Source organism: Amblyomma maculatum, chromosome 5, assembly GCF_055883805.1.
Source record: "Amblyomma maculatum isolate TAMU_Amacu chromosome 5, ASM5588380v1, whole genome shotgun sequence".
Lineage (NCBI taxonomy): Eukaryota > Metazoa > Arthropoda > Arachnida > Ixodida > Ixodidae > Amblyomma > Amblyomma maculatum.
Genome location: NC_139348.1, coordinates 1439607 through 1467510, shown reverse-complemented (window position 1 = coordinate 1467510; position 27904 = coordinate 1439607). Strand labels below are relative to the sequence as shown.

The 27904-nt window shown below is 43.3% G+C and overlaps 1 protein-coding gene across 1 annotated transcript in view; it reads right to left on the bottom strand.

The window, feature by feature from the left end:
• LOC146187603 (uncharacterized) overlaps window positions 1-14025 on the bottom strand; it is a 205609-nt gene extending 191584 nt beyond the window's left edge. The window contains exon 1 of the mRNA XM_084603451.1: window positions 13402-14025. Coding sequence (XP_084459577.1) covers window positions 13402-13954 — 553 coding nt within the window. The 5' untranslated portion in view covers window positions 13955-14025. The remainder of the gene's footprint in view (window positions 1-13401) is intronic.
• Between the last annotated feature and the right edge of the window lie 13879 nt (window positions 14026-27904).

The following is a 27904-nucleotide window of genomic DNA, read 5'->3' as shown; positions in this document are numbered from 1 at the left end:
ACATTCAGCCGGTAACAAAAGCATGCAGTCAATTGCTTTTGTTCCTGGCCACGTACTGTTGTAATATTCTTAGGACTTACAAGTGGTTAGCACGATATATCCCCTGAAGATGTGAGGTGCTTAACGGCGCTACCACGCATTGGCAGAAAGAAACCCAATGTATATAGCCCGTTCATCTGGCAAAACTCTATACATCCCCGCCGTGGTGGTGCAGTGGTTAGGGCGTTCGACTGCTGTACCCAAGAATGCGGGATCGAATCCTGGCCGTGGCGGCTGCTTCTCGATGGGGGCAAAAAGCAAGGCCCCCGTGTGCTGTGCGATGTCAGTGCACGTTAAAGAACCCCAGGTGATCGAAATTTCCGGATACCTCCACTACGGCGTCTCTCATAGCCTGAGTTGCTTTGTCATGTTAAACCCCACAACCCAGCTCAAATCTATAGGAGCACCGCGCAACTGTCACTGGCCGGTTCGTCATCGCCTTACCTCTGTGCCTAAAAATAAACGTATTATACAAAATTCCTCGTCAGTGCGAGTATCGTCTGCTGCGCTCTTCCCAAGAGCAGGACACAGACCTGATCGCCCTTGACACCGGCCGTTGACATTGCTTTGTGGTGGGGGCGCGAAAAAGCAGTGTGAAACTGATGAACAATTAGTCGCTTTTGTATTATGCATGTCGTGATTTCGCAGTACTGTGAAATGCATCATTGGTGCGCAAAAAAAAAAAAAATGCGAACGTGATGATGCTGTGTGCAGACGGCATTTCCCTGGCTAACATTTGTTACGTAGCTGCTTAGAAGTAAGCAGATTGCTTCATTTCGTGCTAAAGATTCTTTAGCTGGTGGGAGGTATAGGAAGTTGTTATGAGACACGGAACGGATTGGAAGCATTTGTACTTTCAATACAAAAGAGGCTGAAGCGTGGAATCAAGGTGGTAATAATACGTCAGTAAAGAGTATAAAAGGGAACTTTTTTTTTTTTAATTATGACTATCTTTCCTGCTTTGCACGCCTTATTCAATTTTTTCCTGCACGAACAGAATAGAAAGTTCATAAACAGCATTGAAAAAAACAAAACCGAAATTGGTACGTATCGAATGATGATAGCGTTCAGACGTATATATGCGAGACTTTCAGCAAAAAAGGAAAGTTTACAGCCCAGAAAAAAATAAAAATAAATTAAGGTGTTGCTATAGCACCGGCATATATATCTCAAATGAACTGCATTACCTCAACAAATTTGCTTTTGGACACTGGCCCCTGAAAGTATAGGCCGAACAGTCTTACGTCTTTTTTCTTTTTTTTTTTCTTTTTTTTTTTTTTTTTTACAAAACGGAGAACATGGAGGTACTTTTTACGTGATCAGGTGGATCGAATAGAGTGCTGGAACGTTTTTTTTTTTTTTTTTTTTATCCAAATTTTCAGCAATAAGCACGTTTGGCTCTGACTGCCGAAGAAGAATCACCTTGAACAGAAAAACGCCCAAAACTTGTTTTTATAACAACACAATTCGTATTGCCGTCTCGGCATGTCCGTTTAAGGGGAAAAAAACACAGCCCATCTTCACGTGTATCGCTACCTCGGATCCGCCAGAAAGCTGGGAACAGAGTTAATCGTGGCAGAGGCTGTGGCGAGGCTGTGAGGAGAATGACTAAAGCGACATTTGCTTATGGGAAACATTGCGAACACTCTCTGGTTTTGCCACCTCATGCCCGCCGTGAAAAGCCGCTCACATGCCGGTACCTCGACGGTTGTGCGGGGCTATTAATTTACAGGGTGTGCCCTGTGAAGCGCAACAAGGCTGAAAGGTCTCCTCAGTTGTATAGTGGAACAGTCGTGCCACATCTAAAGCTGTAAATCACTGCTAAATTAAGGCGGGCACTTGGCATCAATTTTTAGGATGCTAGGAGGTGTGTTTTTAGACTGTTTAGGTTCTTCTAGGGTATAGGTTTCCATATAGATGCGAGTGAAGACCAAAACATGCAGCCTGGTTATGCTTAAAGCGCTATTGAAAAAGTTTAAACCATTCTTATCCAATAAAAGCTCCATCTGCGAACACACTGCCTGTATACGGGGGCAGCAATATACATTGTACAGCAACGGGCAGTGACGCGCTGGTCGGATCAGCGGAGCTCTCGCGAGCGGTCGGCCCGCTGTGCAAACACATTTGTCCAGCGGCGCAGGCGGCGAACAGGGCGTGCAAACGGGGCTTCTCGCTGCTCCGCAAGCGTTTTGTTGCATTTACGGCCGGCTGTAGGCCCGTCGGGGATCCGGCTGTGAGTGCACGCCAGAGCATTTGGAGGGAGGGCAGCCGATGGACCCGGCTCTCACGTTTGTTCACCGACACGTGCGCTTTGGCACACGGTAGCGAGTAAACGATCGTCCGGCCCCGCCGCTGGGCAGTTCGCGCGTGTGCAAGCAATATAGCTGTATCTCTTTTAAAAAGTGATGCGAATGCTTTTCACTCATGCGCTGTGCTCGTGTTAACCTGCGAATTGTGCGTTGTTAACGGCTGCCGCGCGGAGCCTGGGCGAGGCAGGCAAGTCGCGCTTTTCTTTCAATCGCTATCGCTCTGTTTCGGCTAGTCGAAGAAATAAGAAGGCCTAATGTGCTGCGGCCGAAGGTGTCATAAGAATAAGCGGCAAAGCGTCAGCTTATCTCTCAATCTTGTCTAGGCGACTTACACACATATAAGTCTCGAAGAAATTCCGGACTGGTGCACGAAATGGGCCATGTATTTAAATACTTATCAGGGCTTGGTTCTTCGTATATGCAGGCCCAGAACAGTTTTGCAGCATTCTTACTCAGTTAATGGCATTCCATTTAATGAAACACAATGTAGTAAAATATCTAGGCGTAACAATTGCTAACGATCTACGATGGGATACCTACATTAATAACATCTGCACCAATGTATTTAAGTCTTTCTGGTTCATCCGACGTAAGCTATCAAAAGCCCCTGCCCATGTTAAGTTAGCAGTTTATAAAGCGTTGGCCAGGCCATGTTTGGAGCACGCTTCCTCTCTGTGGGACCCCTTTCGTGACAAAAACATAGCCGGATTAGAAAAAGTTCAAAGGGCCGCGGCTAGGTTCATTTGTAACAAATATAAAATCACTGACAGCCCGATACAAATGATCAGGTATCTCGGCCTTGACGCACTTAAAGGCAGACGTAGTGAATGTCGATTAAAGTATATCTATACCTCATGTACAATAACCAGATCCCAATGAACAATCATAATTTCAGTACCGCTAACACCTTGCGCGCAAGCTCCTGTTTTGATAACGGTAAAACGATTGAAGAGAATGTCGCTCTGAATAATACGTTTAAATTTTCATTTTTTCCTAGAACCATACTGGATTGGAAGCAATTACCGAAACATATATCGATAGCTCCAGTGTTGATGAATGCATTGCAAATTTGAAAAAAAAAAAAAAATGCGTACGTGAGGTCCTTGTTGCCCTGTGTCTGATTTAGTCTGAATCAGTTCATGCCCTGATGTGACGCAGCTGATGCTTATTGTGTGGTGTAATTTTTATTGTATATTAATTTTTCGTGTGCTCAATCCTGTTTGGAGTCATGTAAAAGACTCTGCAGTATTGTTAATAAATACATAAATAAATAAGTAAGTAAATAAATAAATAAATAAATAAATAAATATAAAGATACATATATACACTTTGTATCTCAAGCTCATGATTGAAAATGTAGCTAAATAGCATTGGATAATCAAATAATTAATTTCCTTTCGTGACCGAAAAACAATGCAGATTAGAATAGGGGGCTCTGAACAGCTCTTAGTATATCGTTGACATACTGAGCTAGGTCTCACCGTATATTTTAAAACCTTGATTACATTATATATATATATATATATATATATATATATATATATATATATATATATATATATATATATATATATATATATTGATTGATTGATTCATTGATTGATTCATTGATTGTACCGGCACAAGACGCGGGCACCAGGTCATCTTTTTCTTTACAATATATATATATATATATATATATATATATATATATATATATATATAGACATGGATTGCTTGTTACTAATGGGCCAGAGTTAAATTCAAACAGGGTGTCACACAACTTTAGAATTCTACCTTGAAGAAGGACGGTCCACCGTCCGAAACTGTTGGAATAAAATAGATAATCGGGAAAGTTGAGTGACACCCTGTTTATATATATATATATATATATATATATATATATATACAGAGAGAGAGAGAGAGAGTCCCAGCTAAATCTAACCAGAGCTTTAAAATGATATGGTCAGCCCTAGCACATGAAACAAGCTAAAAGCTGCTCAGAGTTACTTATCCTAATCTGCAGTATCGTTTCGCTCGCCAAAATGAATTAATAAAGACTAATTAACTAACTTTTTTTTCATTCGCTTAGAGGAAAGAATGTCCATACAAAAGTGGTAGATCGCCCCGAAAAACAGCTAGCTATGATGTTTCCATAACGCTACGATTTACGTATACTACAGCTTTATTGGCCTTCAGATAAAGCTATCACGTGAACAGCTGCTACTTTCATTCATTTGCCAAGTGGGCACGCAAAGCTTCATGGGACAGAGAACTGCTATGAAAAGCGGACTTTGTTATTTCGCACGTGTCTCGGGACTTAGTGGCGCCGGCTTCCGGAGGAAGCGTTTCATTGCGCGAGGTGTCGTTTCCGGTCTGTAACAATAATTACATAAACTCTAACTTAATGGCAAGAACGTAGCTATAACCGTTTTTCGAGGTCTACAAGACGTTATAACGTCCGCCGCTATGAATGAAGGTAGCGCAGGTGAATACTCCCAAATTTCGGTTACAGGCAAAATTAATACCCTAAAATATAGGAGGCTGGACAGCCTTCGATGTAGCTGAGTTGGTAAGAGCACCGGTCGCGATATTCCTAGCTGGTGGGTTTGGTTCCCACCATCAGCGCGGTGTTTTTCCTTCAACTTGCTATTGAATTATCTTCCACCCTAAATAAAGTGCGGTACTAATTCAGGGCAACAGCAAGTAAATAAATAAATAAAAAACTCCGCTACGCTTTCCTTCACCCCCGTTGACTGTTGGCTGCTTCCCTCCGTGTATCAGAACGAACCCCACATTTCCCCTTCAGTTCTCGGCTTTTGTATATATATATATATATATATATATATATATATATATATATATATATATATATATATATATATATATATATATATATATATATATATATATATATATATATATATATATATATATATATATATATATACGTATATATATATGTATATATATATATATATATATATATATATATATATATATATATATATATATATATATATATATATATATATATATAATCGGGAAAGTTGTGTGACATCCTGTTTGAATTTAACTCTGGCCCATTAGTAACAAGCAATCCATGTCTACATATATATATATATATATATATATATATATATTTGTTAGAGAGGCAAATAGCGATGTCAGGGAAGAATAGCGGATTTTCAAAAAATTTGCTCTTTACATACATTAGTACTGTAATTATTTATATGTGAAAGATAATTAAATGTAAAAGTGAAAAAAAAATTTGGTGGACACTTAAGCTCCACCTTATGGTTATGACGCGATAGCGTTTCACATACGGACGATGTTTCTTTTTAAAACTTTTCCTATTCCTATTTTTTTATTTTTATACACTGATATTTACCATCAGAATAAATTGACTTTCTATCTGAGCAGACACATTTGAAAGCATTTGAAATTTTTATTCAATTTCAATTAATTAATTGATAAATTACACACTGAAAATTTTCGTAATTCGCATCATCAAACATTAGTTTCTCACTTTGAGCATTGTGACATCATTTAACCCTTTTTAAATTTATCATTTTTTCAGTTATTTCTATTACTAGTTGATGAATCACACTCCAATTCTTTTAATTAGCATCATCAAGTATTGGATTTTCATTCTGGTCATTCTGACACCTTGAAGCCCCTTTTTAATTTTTATTTTTTTAATTGGTCCCCTAATTACAATAATTTCACTAACTCGTTACCGCCTATGACAGGGCAACCAGTCATTACCAATTACCAATTTTTACGGAGTCCCGATTATTTCCTACAGGCTGTGCCGTTTATTACTGCTACCTACCCAACGAGTTGTATAGACAGTTTACAGAGAGTAGTTCCCCTCTCCCTAACAGGTGGCGCCACTAGGACGGCCGTTATTGCTGGTCTTCGGAAAGCATCGGCGTGCAGTGCGGACTGCTGCTGTGCATCTTGTGTAAGAATACTGGCTGACTTTTAAACACCGCTGCTTTGATGCAGGTGTCATCTGTATTGTCTAAGTATTCTGCGATGACGTAGAACTAATGACCCTGTTTTTTATTGGCGGAAAAACAGACAATGCTTTCTACGTAAGGTGCACATCATGGCCTAGGCCGCCGTTTTTCTCGGAGGTGTATCACAAGTTCATGTTCCTTTCTGGGACAAGAAAGCGCGTGTGAATTGTAGAGAAAGGCTATACCTCACGCACCAGCTTATTTTAGCACCGGCAGTAGCCATGGGAATACGAGAACGACCCTGACGTTTTCCGAGGAGTTGTATATTGCGCCTTTGCACTGCTGCCGCGTTATTTTCGCAGGGCGTTAAGAAGTACCTTAACGTGGCTATTAATGTATATGCATTTATAAGAATTGATTGTGCAGCGAAGGAAAGTCAATGTGGGCATGTCAGTGAATCTGCTTACTTTAATCACGTACTGTTCCCAAGGATATGCGGGATCGAATCCCGGCCTCAGCGGCTGCTTTTCGATGGCGCCGAAAACCCAGGCACCCGTGTGCTTTGCGATATCAGTGCACGTTAAAGAACCCCAGGGGGTGGGAATTTCTGCATCCTCCACTCATAGCCTGAGTCGCTTTGGGACGTTAAACCCCACGAACCAACTAAACTTTAATTAAACAAGCACTGCTTCAATACATGTAATAACTGCTGCTTTTATGAAAATAATGCACGGGTCAATGATGAAATTTACTATGATAAGATTTTTTTAATCCCTGCTTGCTTGGGCTGCCTACTGTGGGTTCTGAATTCCGGTGCAGTTTCCAGTCACTTTCGCCCGAGCGCAGGTGAATGTCGCTGATCGCCTAATGCGGCCTTCAAGCAGCGTAATAGCCTTTTGAAGCCAGGACGGTTACAGGAGGTAAAATTATACCTTAGCAATTGTCGGAGATTACACGCGCGTTCATATTAGCAGTAAATATTGTGCGGTAAACATTCATCTCAGCCAGCACGGTCTGAACATATGCGCTCGCTCTTTGCGCAAGAAAATTTAAACAATAAGTTTAAGAGAATAATCAGTTTGTAATCTATTCAGGTTTACAGAAAATGTCTTCCACAAAGAGCGCTAGAGAGAGAATCGATTAAAAAAAAAACAAAAAAAGAAACGAGTCGAGGCTGACGGCTTTTTCGAAACGTTTTAGCCAATGTAGACAGTTAGGAGGGCGCAATAAATGAACTGCGTGCTTAAATTAAGCATTTTTTAGCACCTACACATACTACGGGCATTCACATGAAGTTTTTTTGCTGTCTACAAGCTCGTTGTTCCCAGCGATAGCGGGTACGCTGCACTGTGCACCCGAGTACCAGCTCGCCGGAAGAAGTTGAAGGCCCGCGATGGCGGAAGGGTCACATGCTCAAATGTGGCAGCGCCCAAGCGCTCGCGTTGTAGAAGGTCTATAAGCTGTCGCCTAAAACAACCACTACGGTTGGTCCATATCCCCGATCCCCGAATTTCGTTTGCGGTGCTTTTCCCAATTGAGTTACAGCGATGGCTGTTCGCTATACTGCTCTCTTGGGTATTAACAGTGCTTATAATTGAACATTGAACGTGTCCACAAGCGCCACCCTACCTCATAGCGGCGGACAACATATTACGTACGTAGTACGTCCTTAATATTTCGAATACTGTCACATGGAACGCTCGTTACCGAACAAGGAAGGTCGCAGCTGCGCGAGAACCCTAATTTTTATGCTGCCTAATGTTTCAAGGCTTCCAGAATCGAGAGCCTTGCAAGCTATAAAGCTTTTCTGCTGCATAGCTTGCAGGGGTCTCGGTTTTGGGTTCGTTGGGATAGAAAAGCTAACACTCAACGAGGCCAAGGCAGAATAGGAGATTGTTTACTTTTGAAATTTCTGCTGTGGCGATGAATTAGTGCTGTAACCGTTTCATCGGTGAAAAATAATCAAATACGAGTAGAAGAAAAAACAGCTACTCTCGTTGGTGGGGATCCGAGCATATGATTCCAGAATTTCACATCTGGCACTCATACCAACTCCAAAGCAACGACGGCTGTTCAGTCTTCTCACACAGGGAAGAATCTACACAGACACGAGGGAGGAAAGACCGCGCGTGGAATGGCATTTTCTGATGGGCACATGCGTTAGTGCTTCAAAGATACGTGGCTTTCGAAGCGGGCGCGATATATGCTCAAATTTTGCGGAGGTATACAGCGGTGAAGGTAATTGTCTTCTTTTTAATTTTAATAAGGTGGTATACAGGGCTCTTACTAATTACAAAGGCTAATATCTAATTTTAACCACGCGCAAAGCTAAAGCAGTTAAATGTTAACTAACACCAATTTGCTAACCAAATTAAGTCACCAGTATCCGTTTTCTATTGTTTGGCACCACAAGTATTATGATATCAGTGATGATATCTTGACACGTAAAATGGTGTATATTTCAATATTAGTAGTGGATGGAGTTGTAAGTAATTAATTACATTTTGATTTATGTTATAATAAGTTTATTCTTTTTGCAAATAGTAAAGTTTCATGTAGTGCAATTATTATTTTTTGGTAGCTGATTACCAGTTGTCAATTACTTCTGCGCTGGAAAGCCTACAGAGAGGAAGCATCTCTGACGATGTGATTGCGTCAAATTGCTCTGCCGCACGACGATACGCATGGCTGCCTGGCATGCTGCGCTCTTCGTGGTCTCCGTTCTTGGTATATCTCCGGCTGGAGGGTTGCAATTCCTCTATTGGAAGCCAAAGATGGGTGTCTTGGGAAGGACGACATCAGGAGTTCCAGCAGGTTTTGACCGAAGATTTCAACCGGGCTTGCAGTCTTGACACACTAGAAGCCGGCTTTGATGATCCAAAGAAAGCACTCACACGATTGCTTTTTTTTTTTTGTTTGTTTTTAGCGGCCTTATCTGCAATGCCTTTTCACAGTGCAAACAACGAAGCACGATTCTTCAACATGGAATGTTCGATTTGATTTATGGTGTTTAACGTCGAAAGCCAGCTCATGTTACGAAAGAAGACGTATAGTGGAGGGCTCCGGAAATTTTGTCCAACCGGGATTCTTAATGTGCACTCACATCGCACAGCGCACTGGTGCCTTGCTTTTCGTCTCTATCTAAAAGCGGCCATTAGATATCGCTTTATTGTGTTCTATCGAACGCCATAAGCACTGAGCCACCACGGCAGGTCATAGAAGATCTAGAAAGTGGCAATAAAACATTGTACAACTACGAATGGGTGCGCAAGGTGTTCGTACGGTACCACACCGCCTATGCTATCTATAGAGCTTATGTATGTAGAGAGTGTTCAGTGTCAGCTGATGTATTCACGAGGAAACGTTGCAAAATCAGTGACAAGAACTTTGGAAAACAACTCACGTAGAAAACATACCTGCTTAAAAACAAGTTCAAGCAAGTGGCATATAGTTTTTGCAGTTTGAGTACATATGTACGTTATGGCAATAAAGTTAGAAAAATGTAACAGAACTGTAATCTATTACTGTTCTGTAATCAGTTGCTTTTCTGGGGCTGTAGGCGACCCCTCTAATCAGTTACATTTGAAATGGAGTAAGTGTAATTGTAATCGTTTACTTATTTTCCGTCAAGTGTACAAGACTGGTACTAGTGGACTGCCCTCAAACAACAGGTAAGCCAACATCTTTTTTGTGAGGTGCTTACAACTATGCTGTTCTATTTACCATCGGGAGCTCTTTATAAAAGGACAGCGAGGGAACACATTTTTAGCGCCAGCTCACTTGAGTCGGTAAGTCAAGTGCGGCTCTCTTGGACATAAGTTTAAGCGTCAGAAAACTGACACATCTTCAGATAGGGCTAGAAGTGTATTGACGGGACTGTAACTTTTCGCTTTTAAATTTCTCTTGTAGTTTTGGCCTGCACTCACACTGAGCAATTTAAAACTGGCTCTAAAAATGAACACGACACATATTTCACAATAAAGAACAAAAAAGCTGCAAAACTCGGAGGGAGCTCTGAGGTTAGATTGATTACTATGGCGTAAGTTTATAATACGAGTATATACGATATACGCGAAAAAAAAAAAAAAAAGCGAGTTCATAAAAAACTTCCTGTAGAAAAAAAATGGGAACTTTTTTGCATGGACTTTGCAGTATACATAGTGGATGCAACATGCATAGGCGTTCGAACGGGGGGAAGGGAGGTCGGCTGCCCCCCCCTAATCGTCTTAGGGGAGCGCAAAGCTCACTGATAAACAACCTCACTGATAAACGCACAGGGAAGGAAGAAAACGACAGGACGAGCGCTAACTCTAATGAGAGTTAGCTCATTGCCCTGTCGTTTCCTTCCTTTCTTGTGCGTTTATCGGTGAGCGTGTTTTTTACTTTCCGAAGCTATATGTATACCATCCAGCCCAGATACAAGCTTTGTCTATATTTTGTATATGTTGCTATTCCATCACATCAAAATAAATCTCTCATAGGCATTCCTCGCCTTTGCGCGGCGTTTTGGCCGCAGGGAAATATCAGGGGGGAGGGGGGGGGGCGGCGCTGCAGTGAAACTTGGCTCCCCCTAATGCTCAATCCTGCGCACGCCTATGGCAACAAGTGATCTTATCCTCCTGCTGCCCGGTCGAAATGTTATCGCTCTCACTAATGCGCACTGCCGTGAATAAACTTTTTCCACCACCACCCCCTGCACGATGATCATGGCTCCGGTAACACCGGCTCATGTCTGCCCGGGCAATGCAAATGAAGGATGAAGGGCGTAAAGCTCGGCTTTCCTCTTCATGCTTGAGTGTACACTGTTGAATATTAGGACATCTCTTGGCCATTTCCTCCTTGACCGTATACCGTGCGCAGCATGCTTGGAATTTCTTGCATTCAAATAATGCCATATCACAAAACAGCTCCAACATCAGGACATGTAGAGACAAGTTCAGAGCTTCATGTCTTACCTCCCGCTATTTAGTGGCTATTGAGCACTGCGGCGAGAATAGAAATACCTTGATAATGAGGAGAGCGAAAGATAACATGCATACTCCTGAGTAATAAATCGCATTTCCACTTCTCCGCAATGCATCGCTCAGAAATGAACTAATTTCTTAGTAGTATACCTGCATGCTTGGACGTGGTGACGTCCGTGCAGCTGAAATAAAGAACGGTGCGGAGTCGTGGAGACGCCCGTATACATAGTCTGTTATTGCGCCTCCTGATTTTTCTCCCGTTTAATGCGTGCTTCTCACTTCCTTCTATTCGCCCTTTAAGTGGAGAGAAAATGAGCATAAAAGTCAACCAAGAAAGCGTGATAACAACATACATGTGACTGTATATGTAAGCATGCGCAGTTTGTGCAAATATTAATTACGTGTTTTCTTCTCTTTGGCTGAAAGCAGAGCCTGTAAACTGAACGGCCGTTAATCAAATAAGCTATTAGTCCAGAAAGGACGGCAAGGAAAATGATTTCGAATCATGAAGGATTTGCGCGGAAATATATGTGCACCTTTCCCATAAACCAGTTGTAGCAGCACTGATTACGTGCTTGATCAGCATAGAAGATGAATATAAGAAAGTATTTTTACTCTGCGTGAATAAACGTGCTGTATTCGCAACAAAAAACATGTGGTTGGTCGCTGCAATATATCAATATCAGAAAATGTTTGCTATTACGCAGCGGCATGGGTCCTGCCAGACAAACACTAACAAACAAACATAACACTAACGAACACTAGCACTAACGAAAACATAAAACTAACGCTGGCTGAGTGATTTCTAAAAGTGGCTTTCTTACGGTTACTCATGGGCGCGAAGCGGAAAGCAAAGCAAGTGAAAATTTCGTTTTAAAAAGAACATATCCGATTTAATTTTAACTGAACTTCGCCCGTTTGCAATATGGGAAATGTGTTTATTGCGCATTAACGAATAGATGCATGCGACCGACGTTGCGGAGCTATTTAAACGCCTGTCGTACATAATACACAGTTTCCATAAGAGACGTCACGTACGTTATCGTATATTTGGCGAGGATAGATATGTTTTCAGCTTCCCGTTCAGCTTGCATTCCTTTTACTTCGACAGAGGTGACAGACGGCATCCAATTCTACAGCGTCACGCTGACTTGTACAAATCACACAAGGAAGAGACTCTTCAAGGAGCGAAACGAAATTAATTACCTCTGCCACTAAATAACAAAACGCTATTACTGCACTCTTGAAGGTAATCGAAGAAAATAACATGACTATAGCTGTGCGCTATTCTGAAATAAAAACAAAAAGCGCTGCTGCATGTAGCGCCACAGAAGACGACGGACTAAGTGGCAAACGAACAAGAGCAGACGCGCTGTTCCTTTCTGCCACCATCTGTTCTCTCGCTTCTGTTCTTGATTTTTTTTATTCAAGAAGAACTGTTACGTATCGGTTCAGCGAGGTTTCTAGTGCAGAGTTATAGAAGACGTCTTTGTATCAAGGATAGCCATATCTTCATGCACAGCCAAAAATGCAGATTAAACTGAGAACACGTGCTCGATGCGCGTTAGCAGAACACAAATATATACACATAACTTTTTGGTCATTTAGTAGCCATAGTGCGCGGGAGGAGCTAGCCATTGATACAGAGTGGTTAGCGATAGGTTAAAGTGGTGCGTAATAATGTTCATATGCGTGAGATTTCGAGTTAAGATATGCAGGGTCACTTTTATTGGTTACATTCAGGTTTGGCGCTTTCATTGACGGCATTTCACCCATCAGGAGCGAAACGAAATTAATTACCTCTGCCACTAAATAACAAAACGCTATTACTGCACTCTTGAAGGTAATCGAAGAAAATAACATGACTATAGCTGTTTGAGAGAAGTGCTTCTTTTAGTCAGAAGCTCTGCTGCCTCCACAGCAGAGCTTCTGACTAAAAGAAGCACTTCTCTCAAACAGTACTTATTAAACAATTACTGAAGTGCTACTTTGTGAAAGGAACAAAGCTTTCGACACCGATACTATTGACTATTCATGCAATTTTTCGTTTGCGAACTTTTCTAAAGGACAGACACTGTGTGGTATATAGCAAGTCTCGGTTTACACGCTTTCTTACATGCTATGCAGGACGAAAAATAAACTCACCTGCCCCCAGCGACGACAGGTGCTTGGTTGTTGCCGGTCCCAGAGAAGATGAGCCGCCGCACAAGTCTTCCGCCTCCTCGTCGTCGCCGTCAATGGCTCCTCCGGAAGTTGGACGGCTTTCGTATCGGTGTGGCCACTCGTCGAGGCCAGGACGCTGCGGCAGTTGACGCATCTGGTGCTGGAGGTGAAGCTGCTGAAGTAACAACTGATGCTTGTCCGTGTCAGACGCATGGCAGGCGGCCATCCCGCCTCCAATGAGATCGCTGATGCAGAAGGATGACGGCGTGCTGCCCTTGGTTGAGGGCTTGCCCTTGGAAGGTGCCAACTTTTCTGGACAGGAGACTCTTTCAGGACTTCGGCTGCCTGTCCTGCGGTGGCTGGCTTGCGCCGCAGAAGCACTCTCGCTGGACGGCGGCCCGTGCTGTCTTCGGCGGTTTTTGAACACTCGAAGATCGGCAGGCTTCGCCGATTCATCTTCGTTGTCGCTAGCGGCCATTGGAATGGGGTGAAAGTCATGACAGTGGCGCGCGGGAGACTCCGCGCTGCATACCATATAGGCGGACGGCGCGAGCACGCTTGCGCGCACTAGCGGCCAAGGCCTCACGCCTCGTTGTTCACGCTACAGTGCACACGGACGGCTCCGGGCGGCAGTTTCTGTTTCCAAGCGGCTCTAGGCGAACACCGTGGATGTGTGAATGCGAGCGGATCCAGACACCTCGATAGGAGAAAAAAGAATGGGGGGCGTTCGAAACGTCTTTAGCTTCTCTCAAAGCGCAGACCACACGCTGTGTGTAAGGTCAGTGATAAAGATGTATGTTTAAGTGAAGCCTGACACCATGTCACTATACAACGGCGAAGACAATCTAATGGACGTTACCGTCTTCGGTAGATTCCTCAGTCACGGAAATAGATTAGGTCGTCAGCTGCACCCACCACCTCTTGGTGGGGTCTACCGATAGAGCTATGCTAGGGCCACTTGTGCGCACGTGGGAGCCAGCGGTGCTCCTGTAGGCCGTTTTAATTTCTATCATCCACGCGTCAGTTGGCGATTGTGGCCAAGGAAGCAAAAAGTGAAAGTTCAGTTCACATTTCTAAGGACGAACGCAAGCAGCGGACGAAAGCAGGGGCAAGGCATGTGGAGGATCAGCTGGTTCACGGCACACTGCTCACTCACTCTACAACGGATTCATTGGTCCGAGCAGCGGACGATTTCAGCGAAGAGAATTCACTGAACCCTTTTCGACGGAACGCGTGAAGCACCCTGTGCGGGATGGCAAGCGAATGACCCGGTTCGCGCGAGGAACTGCTCACCGGTGCGGGCAGGGAGGACGTTTGCAGAGCGCGGCTGCTGCGGCGGTGGCTGCGGAGCGGAGGGCTCGTCGCCGTCGTTTGCGGCCGTTCGTCGGCGGCCCGGCGGCAAGCAGGCAGCAGCGCAGGCAGGTTCTGCACGGTTCCGGCCTCTTTCCTCCCTCTCGAGGCGGAGGCAGGCACGGCGGCTGCTGGCAAGCACCGCCCCCGTCAACGCGCCGCCGTCGTCAATGGGAGCCCGATTTCGCCTGCGCGTCTCCCCGTTGCCGTGTTTGTGCGTGTACGCACACGTGCGCGATTTCGCCTACCGCTCTCGCTGAAGGATGCGTCGCGCGTCGCCTCTCCTCCGATCACGAAACACGGACCGGGGCGTCGGACGTCGCGTCTACCTGCATGCAGTAATAACGTATTTGATGATGCTCCCCTCCCCCAGCTGACGTTCTCGGCGCCTATAGCGTCTGACGACTCTACATTTCTTCGAAACCGGCCCGCCCGGTATTCCGGTTCTTCGTCTCACTAGGCGGGGAGCTGTGAAAATGCTTTCTGTTATTGGTCTGGTGTGCATGTGTGGGTACATGTGGCATTCAAGCGGTGGAAATTACCAGAAGGCGTTTTTTAGGAGGGTATACGACACTATGTGCCTTTTCTGCGTGCGTGCGTGTGTGTGTGTGTGTGTGTGCGTGCGTGCGTGCGTGCGTGCATGTGTGCATTGGCTTATGTTAAGATATTGCTTTCTTTCTTCAGAAAAACTAAATAAACAATAAGGACGGAGCACTGAACCAGCTTAGAATTGTTACCTTAATGGTCTTGAGACAAACCACTGTATCCGCTTGCGGCGGGAATTCAACTTTCGTCATGAAAATCTCACCGCATGTGGTCGCCTGCATCTTCGTCCCGCCCCAGGAGAAGCAGGCACAACCCGATATTAAACATTACCCAGACCTTTCGTCCACTCGAAGAAATGTTGATCAGAGACGTTCATGGCGCACCTGAGCAACTACGTTGTGCCATACCGTGCTCAGGAATGTCTCAGAAAGGCCTAAGAGGGGATCGATCTTCATAGGCGTGGGCAGGGTTCTACTTTAGGGAAGCGACGTCTCACCGTAGCACCCCCCCCCCCCCTCTTCTTCCACCAAAGGCCCTACAGACAAAACGCAGTGCGAAGATGAGGATTTGTTATCAAACATTTGTTTTGACGTGATGTAATTGAAAAATAAAAAAAAAAGTGTGCGTTTAAATTAAAACAAGTTTCACCATAGACACAGAATTGAAAAGTACGCAACGACGCGCTCTCACAACGGCACTTTGAGTCCTCGATCTGCTTTCCGCAGGTAATGATGGCAAGTGAGCAGTTTTTGTAATGCAACACCATGGGGCCTCAGCCCCAGTATAGTGAAAAAAAAAAAAAAAAGCCTGCATGGAAATTAGCTTGTTCGTTTACAACTGACGGTCCGGCAGAGTAGAGGTATATGGGGCAGACTTGGCGCCCCCTGAGAGCATTAGAGTGGGCGGCAATAAAATAAACCATTGTTTTCGTTTGTGCGCCTCTAACTCATCTTAGGCATATTTCGGGATCCTGGAAGACTTTGATGATATATATATATACCGGGTGTCCCAGCTAACTTGAACCAAGGGATACAAAATAATATATTTGAGGTAGGTTAGTGAAACGAATTGCATTCAACTGCCAGCCTCCTTGCGCACTACAGGCGATTTTTCGTTTTGAAATTACTTAATTAGCTAATTATGTTAATTTTTCTAACTTATTAAATATCGACTTTAGACCAAACATGTGAATTGAAAACTTGTAGAGCACCTTTTGAAACCCCCATTCCATTAATTGCGATAAAGAAAGTCTCACGTGTATCGTTTTTTCTGGGCTCAAAACAAAGCCCGCGAAATACAAATAATACCACGTGACTAGTGCATTTGTGCGCCGCGATTGTGGCGCTCTCAGTCGTGGTTTGAGCGAACGAAATTAGCGGCGGCCGTGTCTCAGCCCCGTGAATGCGGCAGGCCGATATGCCTACAATGGCTTCTTCGCCCGCGTCAGAACAGCCGGCCCAAGTGACGGTTCAAGTAGCGGCGAGAGCGGCGAGCCGACACCAAGAACAAGGCCTGCTTCTCTCCCATCAGCGAACGTCACGACAAACGGATGAGCGATAAGCGATAAGGTATCAGCCACTGAATCTGCGCATACAGGCTTGGGTAAAGGGGCGAGATGACATCGTGTGACTCGACTAAAATTAGCGCTGCACCTTCATTTGCCGGTTCTTTATTGTCATCCGCCTGTCGTGATGTAAGCTGCTGCGGTGCGCAGGCCTGGCCAAGATCGCGGTGGCGACGGGTGAGCTCGAGCTCGCTCCAACCATCGCCAACATTTCTGCCTGCCGCTGCAACGGGACAATCGGGTCACGGCCGCAGCTGATTTCGTTCGCTCAAACCACGACTGAGAGCACCACAATCGCGGCGCTCAAATGCGCTAGTCACGTGGTATTATTTGTATTTCGCGGGCTTTCTTTTGAGTGCGGAAAAAAAGAAACACGTGAGACTTTCTTTATTGCAATTAATGGAATGGGGGTTTCTGAAGGTGCTCTACAACTTTCCAATTCACATTTTTGGTCTACGCTGAATATTTATTAAATTAGAAAAATTAACATAATTAGCAAATTAAGTAATTGCAAAACAAAAAATTTACCTGTAGTGCGCAAGCAGGCTGGTAGTTGTATGCAACTGATTTCACTGACCTACCTCAAATACATTATTTTGTAACCCTTGGTTCAAGTTAGCTGGGACACCCGGTATATATATATATATATATATATATATATATATATATATATATATATATATATATATATATATATATATATATATATATATATATATATATATATATATATATACTGACGTGGTTTCGCATGAAAATTATGACACAGCTTTGCCTTGTGCAGCATTCGGAGTGCTGTCATGTATACCATTTAACTTCCCATGTTCACCCATCATCTATAGTCAAATTGGAGGTTAATTTGCGACAAGGATTCGAACCGACAACTTATGTACAGCAAATGTTATGCCCCCTATTGTAAGTGTAGGCGTGCACCGAGAACCGAGACAAGCAATGCTCACTTTTCCAGAAACTTACTTGAAAAAAAAATGAAAAAAAAAAGAATATTTGAAAATTGATGTAACAAGAAGGCGGTGTTAAAGGCGCTATCTCATTTCTCTCAAGGCGACGCTTGAGCGTACCACTAATTTTTCCGTCTAGAGGCTGAACGAACGGCGAAAAAACGAACTCAAAATACTCAAGTACGTTCAATCAAAATTGCCGATTTGGCGAGTTGGGGATATGATTCGAAACGACCAGTGCGAAAACAGCCCATCCTGCTGTCAGTGTTTCTTCTCTTGCCTCTGTCTGTTTTCACGCTGGTCATTTCGAGCTAAATATACATTCTGCAGAGTCAAGTATATATTCGCATCTCACTTTGGCTTGTAGGCCATATATGCTTATATGTCATCCGTATGAGCTCAGCGTTGCACTGAGTCGCGCATGTGATAGCATTAAGTGAGGTTTCCTTCTGAGACATGCAGGTTTAGAAACTGCTTCATATTTTAGACTGCAAAAGAGCTTGTGTTTTGAAACGTGGAAACTTGTGATTGATGGTTCATATTTCCAATATTTAGTGCATCAGGAGAGGACAGTGAAGGAGAAGGAAACATAGAGGGCTAATTTCTCACAACTTTATTAGAAAAACGCGGACTTCGTGGCGCTATACCAGAAGACACGTGTGTAGTCAGCGGGGAAGGAGGCAGGCAAAATATTTGGCAATCTCGCAGACTATAGGTGCTCATGCACACAAGCACTTCCTTGTCTTGCTATCTTTTAATTCCTCTTCGATAATTTTGAGTGTGCTCCTACTCTTACTCTTTTCGACTGTAAAATAGTTAGGCCCATAGGAGATGGCACATGTTTTATATTCTTGCTATCTATTGCAAGTCGCACGTCTTATTAGTTCTGATTTTTTAACGTTGAATTTATGCTCTCGAACGTGACCAGTGATGTAACTACCGGTTTGTATACCGGACTGACGTACGAGAGTGGATTTGGTACAGAGCCCCTTTTTGCATTCAACAAGCGGAATTTGGGGCTTCTTTTGCGTTCATTACGAAGGTGGCGGTCACGTGTTTTTAACTTTCGTAGCATGTCTAACTCTTAAGGCGCAGAAAAATCAACTGGTACCTGTATCTGTTTCGCAACTGTCTGCATATTTGGGGGATCTTTGCATGCAAAGAATCTCTGCCAGTTCCTTCGGTTTTTGAAAGCGCGCACGAGTCCCTGCTTGTTCTTGAGTGTTCAGGTTTCTTCATGTTTCTGCATTAGGTACCCGAAGATGACCTCAAAGTTCCACAAAACATAGATGGACAAAAGCGATCAGTCTTCATAGCTAGAAAGATATATAATTTCGGCACAGGATTACCTTCAAGGTTCGAACGGTCTTTATCCGCGGAAATTTATTCCGGCAATTTCCGATTTTCAGGTGCAGGAATACGTATTGTGAGGGGCAATTTGAAATGTTGGTCGCCCTTGCATTCCATTCGTCGCCACATGAGCTTCCTGGCCGTCATTATTGACCCCTTCTCTGGTTGCGACGAGCCGTGGACTCGATTCGATTGTCTCATTTCTATTTTCGGGCCTCAATGTGATCAGTAGAATCGCAGGTGAACAGAGGAGAAATGACAATTCTTAAATGGCTGTGAAGGCTTAACGAAGTCCCCGGTGATGATCTATAGCCGTATAAGTTCAGTTAATTTTCACATTTGAATCACAGTTTGAATGTCCCGATATTATCCACAGAAAGGGCCTAAGAAGAGCCCTTGTAGTCCTGCAGGCGACAGTGAACAGTGCTGTTTTTTACTCAAACCTCTTAGCCCTGTCGCGTCTAAAATGCTATTATAATGCAACTTGGCTGCCTCGGAGAGATGGCAAAGCCGGGCGCGATCTTTTACAAATGCTCTGAAATAGGTCTGAGTACGGCTCTAAATATATTTGGCCATTAAGTGTCCTATAGCCTCTTGACTTTCAAAGACGAAACCGGCGGCTGAAACCTTATTGATTATTTGCTAGTCTCTACTAATGGTCAACGTATACGTTGACCATTAGCCTCACGCGCGCTATAAGCGGAGTTCTCTTCTGATGGAATGCGTTCGCTCTTATATTTAAACGCTTTTAAACATATAATATGTAAACCATCCTCAAATTTTCAATGATGGTTCTTTTGGTTTTGGTTTGTGGCATTTAACGTCCCAAAGCAGCTCAGGCTATGAGAGATGCCGTAGTGAGGGCTCGGAAAATTTTGACCAATTGCGGTTCTTTAACGTGCATTGAACAGCCCACGAGCGTCTATAGCTTTTCGCCTCTACCGAAAAGCGGCCGCCGAGGATTGGGCATAGTAGATGAGCGCCCACTGCGCCACCAAAGGATGGATTTCAGTGATGGTTCTGTGTACACGGACAACGGTGCTTTACACGATTTTACAAAGGGGTGAAGGGTGCTGCCATATTGGGGAGCATGCATGGGCTGGTCTCGTATACCACAGGAAAGTGTTGACGACTGACCCCCCTTAACCGGTTTCTCCAGGGGTCGTGCAGAGCAGGCTGGTGCCGTTGTGCAAGGACTGCTAACCTTCCGCTCTTGCGCATCGCAGGACTTCCTGACGAGACACAGCTACTGACAGCAGGCTAAGGCAGCGGCGAAAAAAAAAAGGGCTCATCGACTGCACTCACGCGCACTACCCCCGGCTTCTCAGCACATGCCGAGATCATCGATCACGGGATACCTGCGCAACTGGGGGCGTTTCCGACGCGTATAAAAACTGCACGGACACCGACGGACCACACTTCAGAGCAGGCTGGTGGCCGTTGTGCAAGGACTGCTAACCTTCCGCTCTTGCGCATTGCAGGTGACATTATGTCATGATATACCTATTTTCGTAGCTACCAGTCTGCTCTAAACGAGGTCTGAAATTTGTAATTTATTCCTTGTTTGCATCCTCTTGTCGAACCGAATTTCCACACTATGGATGAGTTAAAGGATTTTGCAAGATCCATGTCTGAAAAGGCACCAAATTCTATTAAGGACCTAGCCAAACTATTTATTGAAATGACAGCGAAGTTTATTGAAGTCATAGATGGGCTTAGGACTGACGTTATGGCTATGAAAGAATCAGTTGAGTTCAACATTGACAGCTTCGATGAGTTGAAGAGCGAAATTCGGAATCTACGCCAAAAACTCACGGAGCTGAAGAAACGGAGTCAAGATAGCGAAGGAGACTGTCAGTTACTAAGGAATGACCTGGGGAACCTAAAAAAGGAGCTTGTTGAATTGAAGCAATACGGTAGGCGCAACAACATTGAACTAAAAGGAGTACCAGAGACAGATAATGAGGACATAGATGATACAATTCAGAAGGTGGCCAAGTGCCTGAAAGTAGAGCTCTCTGCTTCTGATATAGATGTCGCGCATCGAGTTCCAACTTAAAGATCAGGGCTGCCAAATATAATCGTGAAGTTCAATTCAAGGTTCGTGAGGGACAAAATCTTTCAAGCAGCAAAGAAAAATCGGTTAAACACAAGGATGCTTGGTTTTGAGGAAAACGACCAAATTTTTGTGAATGACCACCTCTGCCCTGAAAATAAGATCCTGCTAGGCAAGACCATCCAACTGAAAAAAGAAAAAGGCTGGAAATTTGCCTGGGTCTCTAATGGGAAAATTATGGCGAGGAAAGCAGACAACTCGAAAGTCGTACATGTGACATGTGAAGATGATCTTACGAAAATTGTCTAGTAGCTGATTCCTAGCCACGGCTACCCAGGGCAGACATGGCATTCATGACGAATGACAACAGTAGCTTGCACATATTCCACAGCAATATACGCAGTATAAGAAGGAACTTAAATTCGCTTCTTGCTTATCTTTGTCAGCACAAAACACACTACGATGTCATTGCAATATCAGAAACTTGGCTCCAAAAAGGTGAAGATGTTGTTATTCCTGATTATCTCACTATTTCTTATCCGCGTGATTCCCTTTCACGTGGTGGTGGTGTAGCCCTTTTTGTTCACAAGAGTCGCGCTTATTCAGCATTGCCCAACTTTTCTTGCAGCACACTATCGAAGCATTATTTATCAGACTGGACAACTCTGTTATCGTAGGTGTCGTGTACCGGCCCCCTAATTCACCTACAGCTTTATTTCTTCAAAAACTTGAATCTATATTCTTCACTCTAGTATCAAGACACAAGGGTCCAGTTGTAATTAGTGGAGACATTAACATAGACACCTGTCACGCAAACCATAGTGACTACACGTATCTGCTGGAGTCCTTTAATTTTCAAAATTTGATCACTATTCCAATTAGAATTACAAGTACATCTGCAACGGTCATTGATCATGTTTTAACGAATATAGCCTCGGACATTATTGCAGGGGTATACAGCCAACCCATTTCAGATCATCTCCTTACCTATGTAACGGTCAGAAACATCCCCAAACTAACCAAAATTAAAACACACCAAAATAAGTTCGAGGATTGACTACAAATTACTGAGATCGAATATCCAGTCAATCGACACAAGTACCTTATACCACGACGACGTTGACACCGAATTCTCCAATCTAACTGACACTTTGACCCGCGCAAAAATTAACAGTAGTAGTAAAAACTCCGTTCGCTCATATAGGGCATCCGTATCGCCCTGGATGACGAGGCAGATTTTAGCAGTATTGCAGCAGAAGGACTTTTGGTATCACAAATGGAAACAGCATACGGATAATAGCTATTACCTTGGTCAGTATAAAAAAAATGCGCAATCAATGAGTGGCACTCATGCGTAAACGGAAAAAAGAATACTACACACATTTAATCGAACAGAGCTCCGGTAACTCCAAAAACTGTGGGAAATAGTGAACGGTGTTATAGGCAAACCACACAAACAGACGTTTCCTGACGTGGTTGATCAGAATGTTGTAAACAGCTTTAATTCATATTTTACTACCGTTGGAATTTCTTCAGGTACCAGTGTAAATGACACAGATATATAAATTCTTTCTTACCGAACCCACTCCCAAATTCCTTTTTTATGAATGACATTGAACTGAACGAAATACATTCAACGTTGGTATCTATGGATAGTAATAAAGCTGCAGGTATGGATGAAATTAGAGTACGTATGTTAAAAGAAAACATCAATATCCTCGGTCCTATATTGTGCCATGTCCTCAACCACTCACTGCAAACGGCCAAATACCCAACGTCGCTGAAAACAGCCCGAGTTGTCCCGATATACAAGGACGGTGATCGCTCAAACCCTTCTAGTTATCGACCAATATCTGTGCTCAGTGCCATTAATATACTTTTCGAGAAAATCCTCGCAAACAGAATTAATAGATTTATAGAGAAATACAACATAACTTGCTAACAGCAACACGGTTTTCGGCTGAATCATTCAACGTCATCAGTTGTGCAGTCATTAGCCCAGATTATAAACAGTGCTTTAAATAATAACAAACTTGTGGCTGTAGTCTTTCTAGATTTGAAAAAGGCTTTTGATACGGTCGACCATTTCATCCTTCTGTACAAGCTAAAGCACTATGATTTTAGGGAACGGATTTTCGAGTTGCTTTCAAGTTACTTTAACGAACGTCATCAGGTATAGTTGTCATGAATAATGTCTCATCGTCACCAGAACCTATACGTACAGGCGTGCCCCAAGGGTCTGTTCTGGGCCCAGTGCTTTTTTCGGTATATGTTTCCGACCTTCCATGTGCCTCAAAATTCGAAGAAATGCTGATGTATGCAGATGATACCGCTATAATAATCACAGGCAATAGCATCGAGGAAATACAGGCTAAAGCAAAGGTCGATTTGGCAAACATTTGTGAATGGTTTTTAGCTAACAAGCTTTCTGTTAATGTCAAGAAAACAAAATATAGTATATTTCACTCTCGTAGTAAACAAGTAGATACTAATTCTTTTAGCATTAGCATTAACAACTCCGTACTAGAATATACACCTTATTTTAAATATCTTGGTGTAATCTTTGATAGGCATCTGCACTAGCAAAATCATTTATTAGCAGTGGGAGCGAAGGTGGCATCCGGGTGCTATAAACTATACTGCAAGCACGTGACTTCTTTGACACAAATACACTGCGTATTTTATATTTCTCCTTTATCCACAGTCATCTCTCATACTGTCTGGAATCATTGGGGTGGACGTACGACAGCTATCTCGAGCCGGTGAGAAAATTACAGAAACGATCGTTACGAATCAAAACACATTCTAAACTGGATAACCCCAGCAAACCATTATTCCGCGACCTACAGATACTACCCTTCGATTCACTGCGCCAGCTAAAAACAGCAACTGTAGTTAACAGCATCGTAAGATATAACCACCCCTTCCATATATCCCTTTTTCATACATCATCACGTACTATACCAGAAATGCAACATTAGGAAACTTTAATTTACCGCCTACCCATAATGTGTATGGAGAACGACGGCTGTCTTTCATAGGTGCTAAGATATGGAACACTCTACCACAAGAAATAAAATACGCTCGAACTTTCGCGTCTACAGCTAAAACATTTTTTCAGCGCATGCATTATATGTGATACTAATACTGTGCACCGTTGGCATCTGATATATTACTGTAATTTAGCACGCACGATGTTTTTCTCTTTTTTTTAATGAATGCGATTGTTCCTTGTTCTGCTTGCTTTTTAGAATTTGTATTGATGTATACATCCTACTCCCCGCTGTTCCTAGTTTGTATTATCCATGTGACGAAGTGTCTGCATCATTGTATTTCATTTCTTGGACCCATAACTAGCCCATGGCTACGGGTCCAAACAGTGTTGGACACATGTTTATTGTATTTTCAAGAAAAATAAAAAAAAACAAAAATGGGTATTCTATTATTTAATACAGCCTGGCCTATACGCCTAACTGGTGCCGTGTCCCCCACAACGACTGAAACCATTTCTTTTGAGCTGGCTGCACGGAAGCTATTTTTTGTGACTAATTCCTTTTCAATCCTGACGAATTAGAAATCTGCCCTTCAAAGGTTAAAGTATTGTCCCTTCTAATAGGTTGTCTCTTAAATGTATGCAACTAACTTCTTGCCAATAGAACAACCTTAACAATTTCCAAACTTTACAAATGATAAAGTATTGCTGAAGAGTGACAGCTGAATGCATCAAGGACTGTACAAGAACTGGTTTGGTTTGTGTTTAACGTCCCAAAGCAACTCAGGCTGAGAGAAGCCGTAGTGGAGGACTCCGGAAATTTCGACCACCTGGGGTTCTTTAACGTGCACTAACATCGTACAGCACACGGGCGCCTTGCTTTTCGCCTCCATGTAAAAGCGGCCGCCGAGGCCGGGATTCGATCCCGCGTCCTTGGACGCATGACAACAAGTAATGGATTAAAACCAAAAAAGTGAATATAAAAAAAATGTATAAATTGCATTTTATGTTGACTTTTTGAGTATTAGACATAAATGCGAGTTAAAGAAAATAGAAATCTCCTCTGCATAAAGTTTGATTACTTCATCACTCCTCTTATGAGGGAGCTACCGGCACAGTACAATAATATTATAAATAACCTAAAGTATCCATGGGTCAGAAGAACAAAGTAGAATCAAATATTAAGATTTCTGCACCTGTTAAAAATCTACTTATTCGCGACACTTCCCTTTCAGCAGCTTTTCACCACCGGTTTCAGTTGATACTGAGATCATTTTTACTCTCCGCATATCTGTTGCAAGCCAGCATGTGCGTACAGAGTAACAGAATCAAGGTGCAAAAAATTAGCTGAACACCGAGATACGCAAACAAAATCTGCGTATCTATCACTATAGCTATCAAAGCCGTAAATAGAATTCGTGTCGCTGTTTGTTTGTGACGTGGAAAAAAAATGAATTTATGAGCGCAGTCAAGTTAAATCTAAATAAAAGTAGCGGCGACCTTCATGCCCATCTGGAATACAGGAGCATGGTGTGTACTCATACCTGCCACGAACAGCAACACTCCTACACGTGTAGAATGTCCGGAACTCAAGGAGAAGAGAGCGCACGTCACCGTAAATCCACGCGTTAGCGTAGCGACCAGGTCGGCACACAGTCACACGCATTAATCTGTCAAAGGTGAACCATGCTTTCACGCATTCAAGTTGAACTACAGAAGGTGGCCTATACAGGCATATGATTCTGTTCGACCCAGTTTGATTCTTTGTTCCTATAGCTTCACCTTTGTTTAGCTCATCATGGTAGGGAGCTGTGTGGTTTGTAACCAGGTATGCAGTTAACGGTGCATTTCTCACTCACTTTCTCTTCAGTATATACCAAGCACCCACACACACGGCCGCCTTCTCTCGAAGTGAAGCGGATGCATATGCAGCGGCAATGTGTTCATTCGCTTGCAGTGAGGTGTTATGCGCCGTAAATTCCAAATAGGTGATGCCCGCAGATGCCGTTCATTATTTGATCAAACTAGCATTTTGAACCTGACATTGCACTCTCACCAACCGCTAAGTTTTTCAGGTTCCTTAAGAGGCTGATTTATGTCTTAGAACGTAAGGCTAGTGAATGCGTCATTGCGTAACACAACGCTCATTAAAAACGAGCAGAGAAGACTGCACACACACGAGCGCGGCAGCCTTAACTTAAATGAATCGGCAAATTCGGCTTGTGATGACCATGAGCAATTTCTCTTTATGCGTGTGATGCACAAAGCATAAAAATGGAAAATGACGAGGATAGGCCGATGAAAGGCAGTAGATAGATGATAGGTGAAATGTTGCTTGAAATGCTAACCTCAATATAAGACTGCTAATGCTACTCCTTCCCTTGCGTTATCTGACAAAGGGCTGGCGTTCTTGGCAAGGCGTAAAACGAGATAATTGGCTTTAGTTTCAGCACGCACGTTTTTATTTTTTTTATTTATTTATACCCTCAGGGTACAGATGTACGTTACAGAGGAGAGGGCGAATACAGAATATATATATATATATATATATATATATATATATATATACAAAATAGAAGGTTAACACAGCAAGCGTACAAATCTCCGAAAAACAAAGCACATAAAAAAGAACGAGGCGGAGAGAGCGGCAGTTAGGCCGCCGTTCATGCGCACCGCCGTCTCTCAGGGACGGCGCGAGTTGGTCGCCCAGCTTTGAGGCGTGACGTCATAACACCTGTGGCGCTTCTGGCGGAGAGAGCGGGAGTTAGGCCGCCATTCATGCGCACCGCCGTCTCTCACTGACGGCGCGAGTTGGTCGCCCAGCTTTGAGGCATGACGTCATAACACCTGTGGCGCTCCTGGCGGAGAGAGCAGGAGTTAGGCCGCCGTTCATGCGCACCGCCGTCTCTCACGGACGGCGCGAGTTGGTCGCCCAGCTTTGAGGCGTGACGTCACACAGAGGTCATGCGAAAGGTCATTTCATGTGCACCGCCGTCGCACCGCAAAGGCTTGAAAGTGAAAGTAGTGTTGCTTTCGCTATAAAATACACATATGCCTTATGATCATGACTCGAGATGATGTCATTTTGAGAAGCCACTTCGCATCAGCTGTGTACCTCGAACACCTTGCAAACAGCTGCGGCACATGGTCACAGTTCACAGAAAGCGCGACGGTCGACAACAAAGAGTGGATGATGGCACATGCTTCTTTCGTATCTATCTCTCAAGTTGTCATATAACAAAAAAGCACATGTGCAACCTCTAGGTTACTATTTTCTATTTGTGGGATAACTTAGTTTTCATCAAGCATAGCAGCTGTTTTAGAACTTGCGCTTCCACAATTTGGCTGCTCCGGGATATATGTTCACTCTCTCCTGTTAATAGGCGTTTGTCAGAGGCTCAATAGATGAATTACATAACAGTCTCTTTGTAATATAGGTTGTTGGCAGATACCACAATGCCGGTGTTTTTTCTGTATATTTCTTTAGCCTACCTGCCATGTTAACAGTCTAGGAAATTTTCATTGATCTTCCTGTATTCATTGCAACGACATATACACTCTGCAAATTATTAACACATATTTATGTCACCTCCTCGTTTTTAATCCACCAATATTCCAATCGCTTCTTCTAATATATAACGGTGACTCATTCATTTAACCTTTTTATC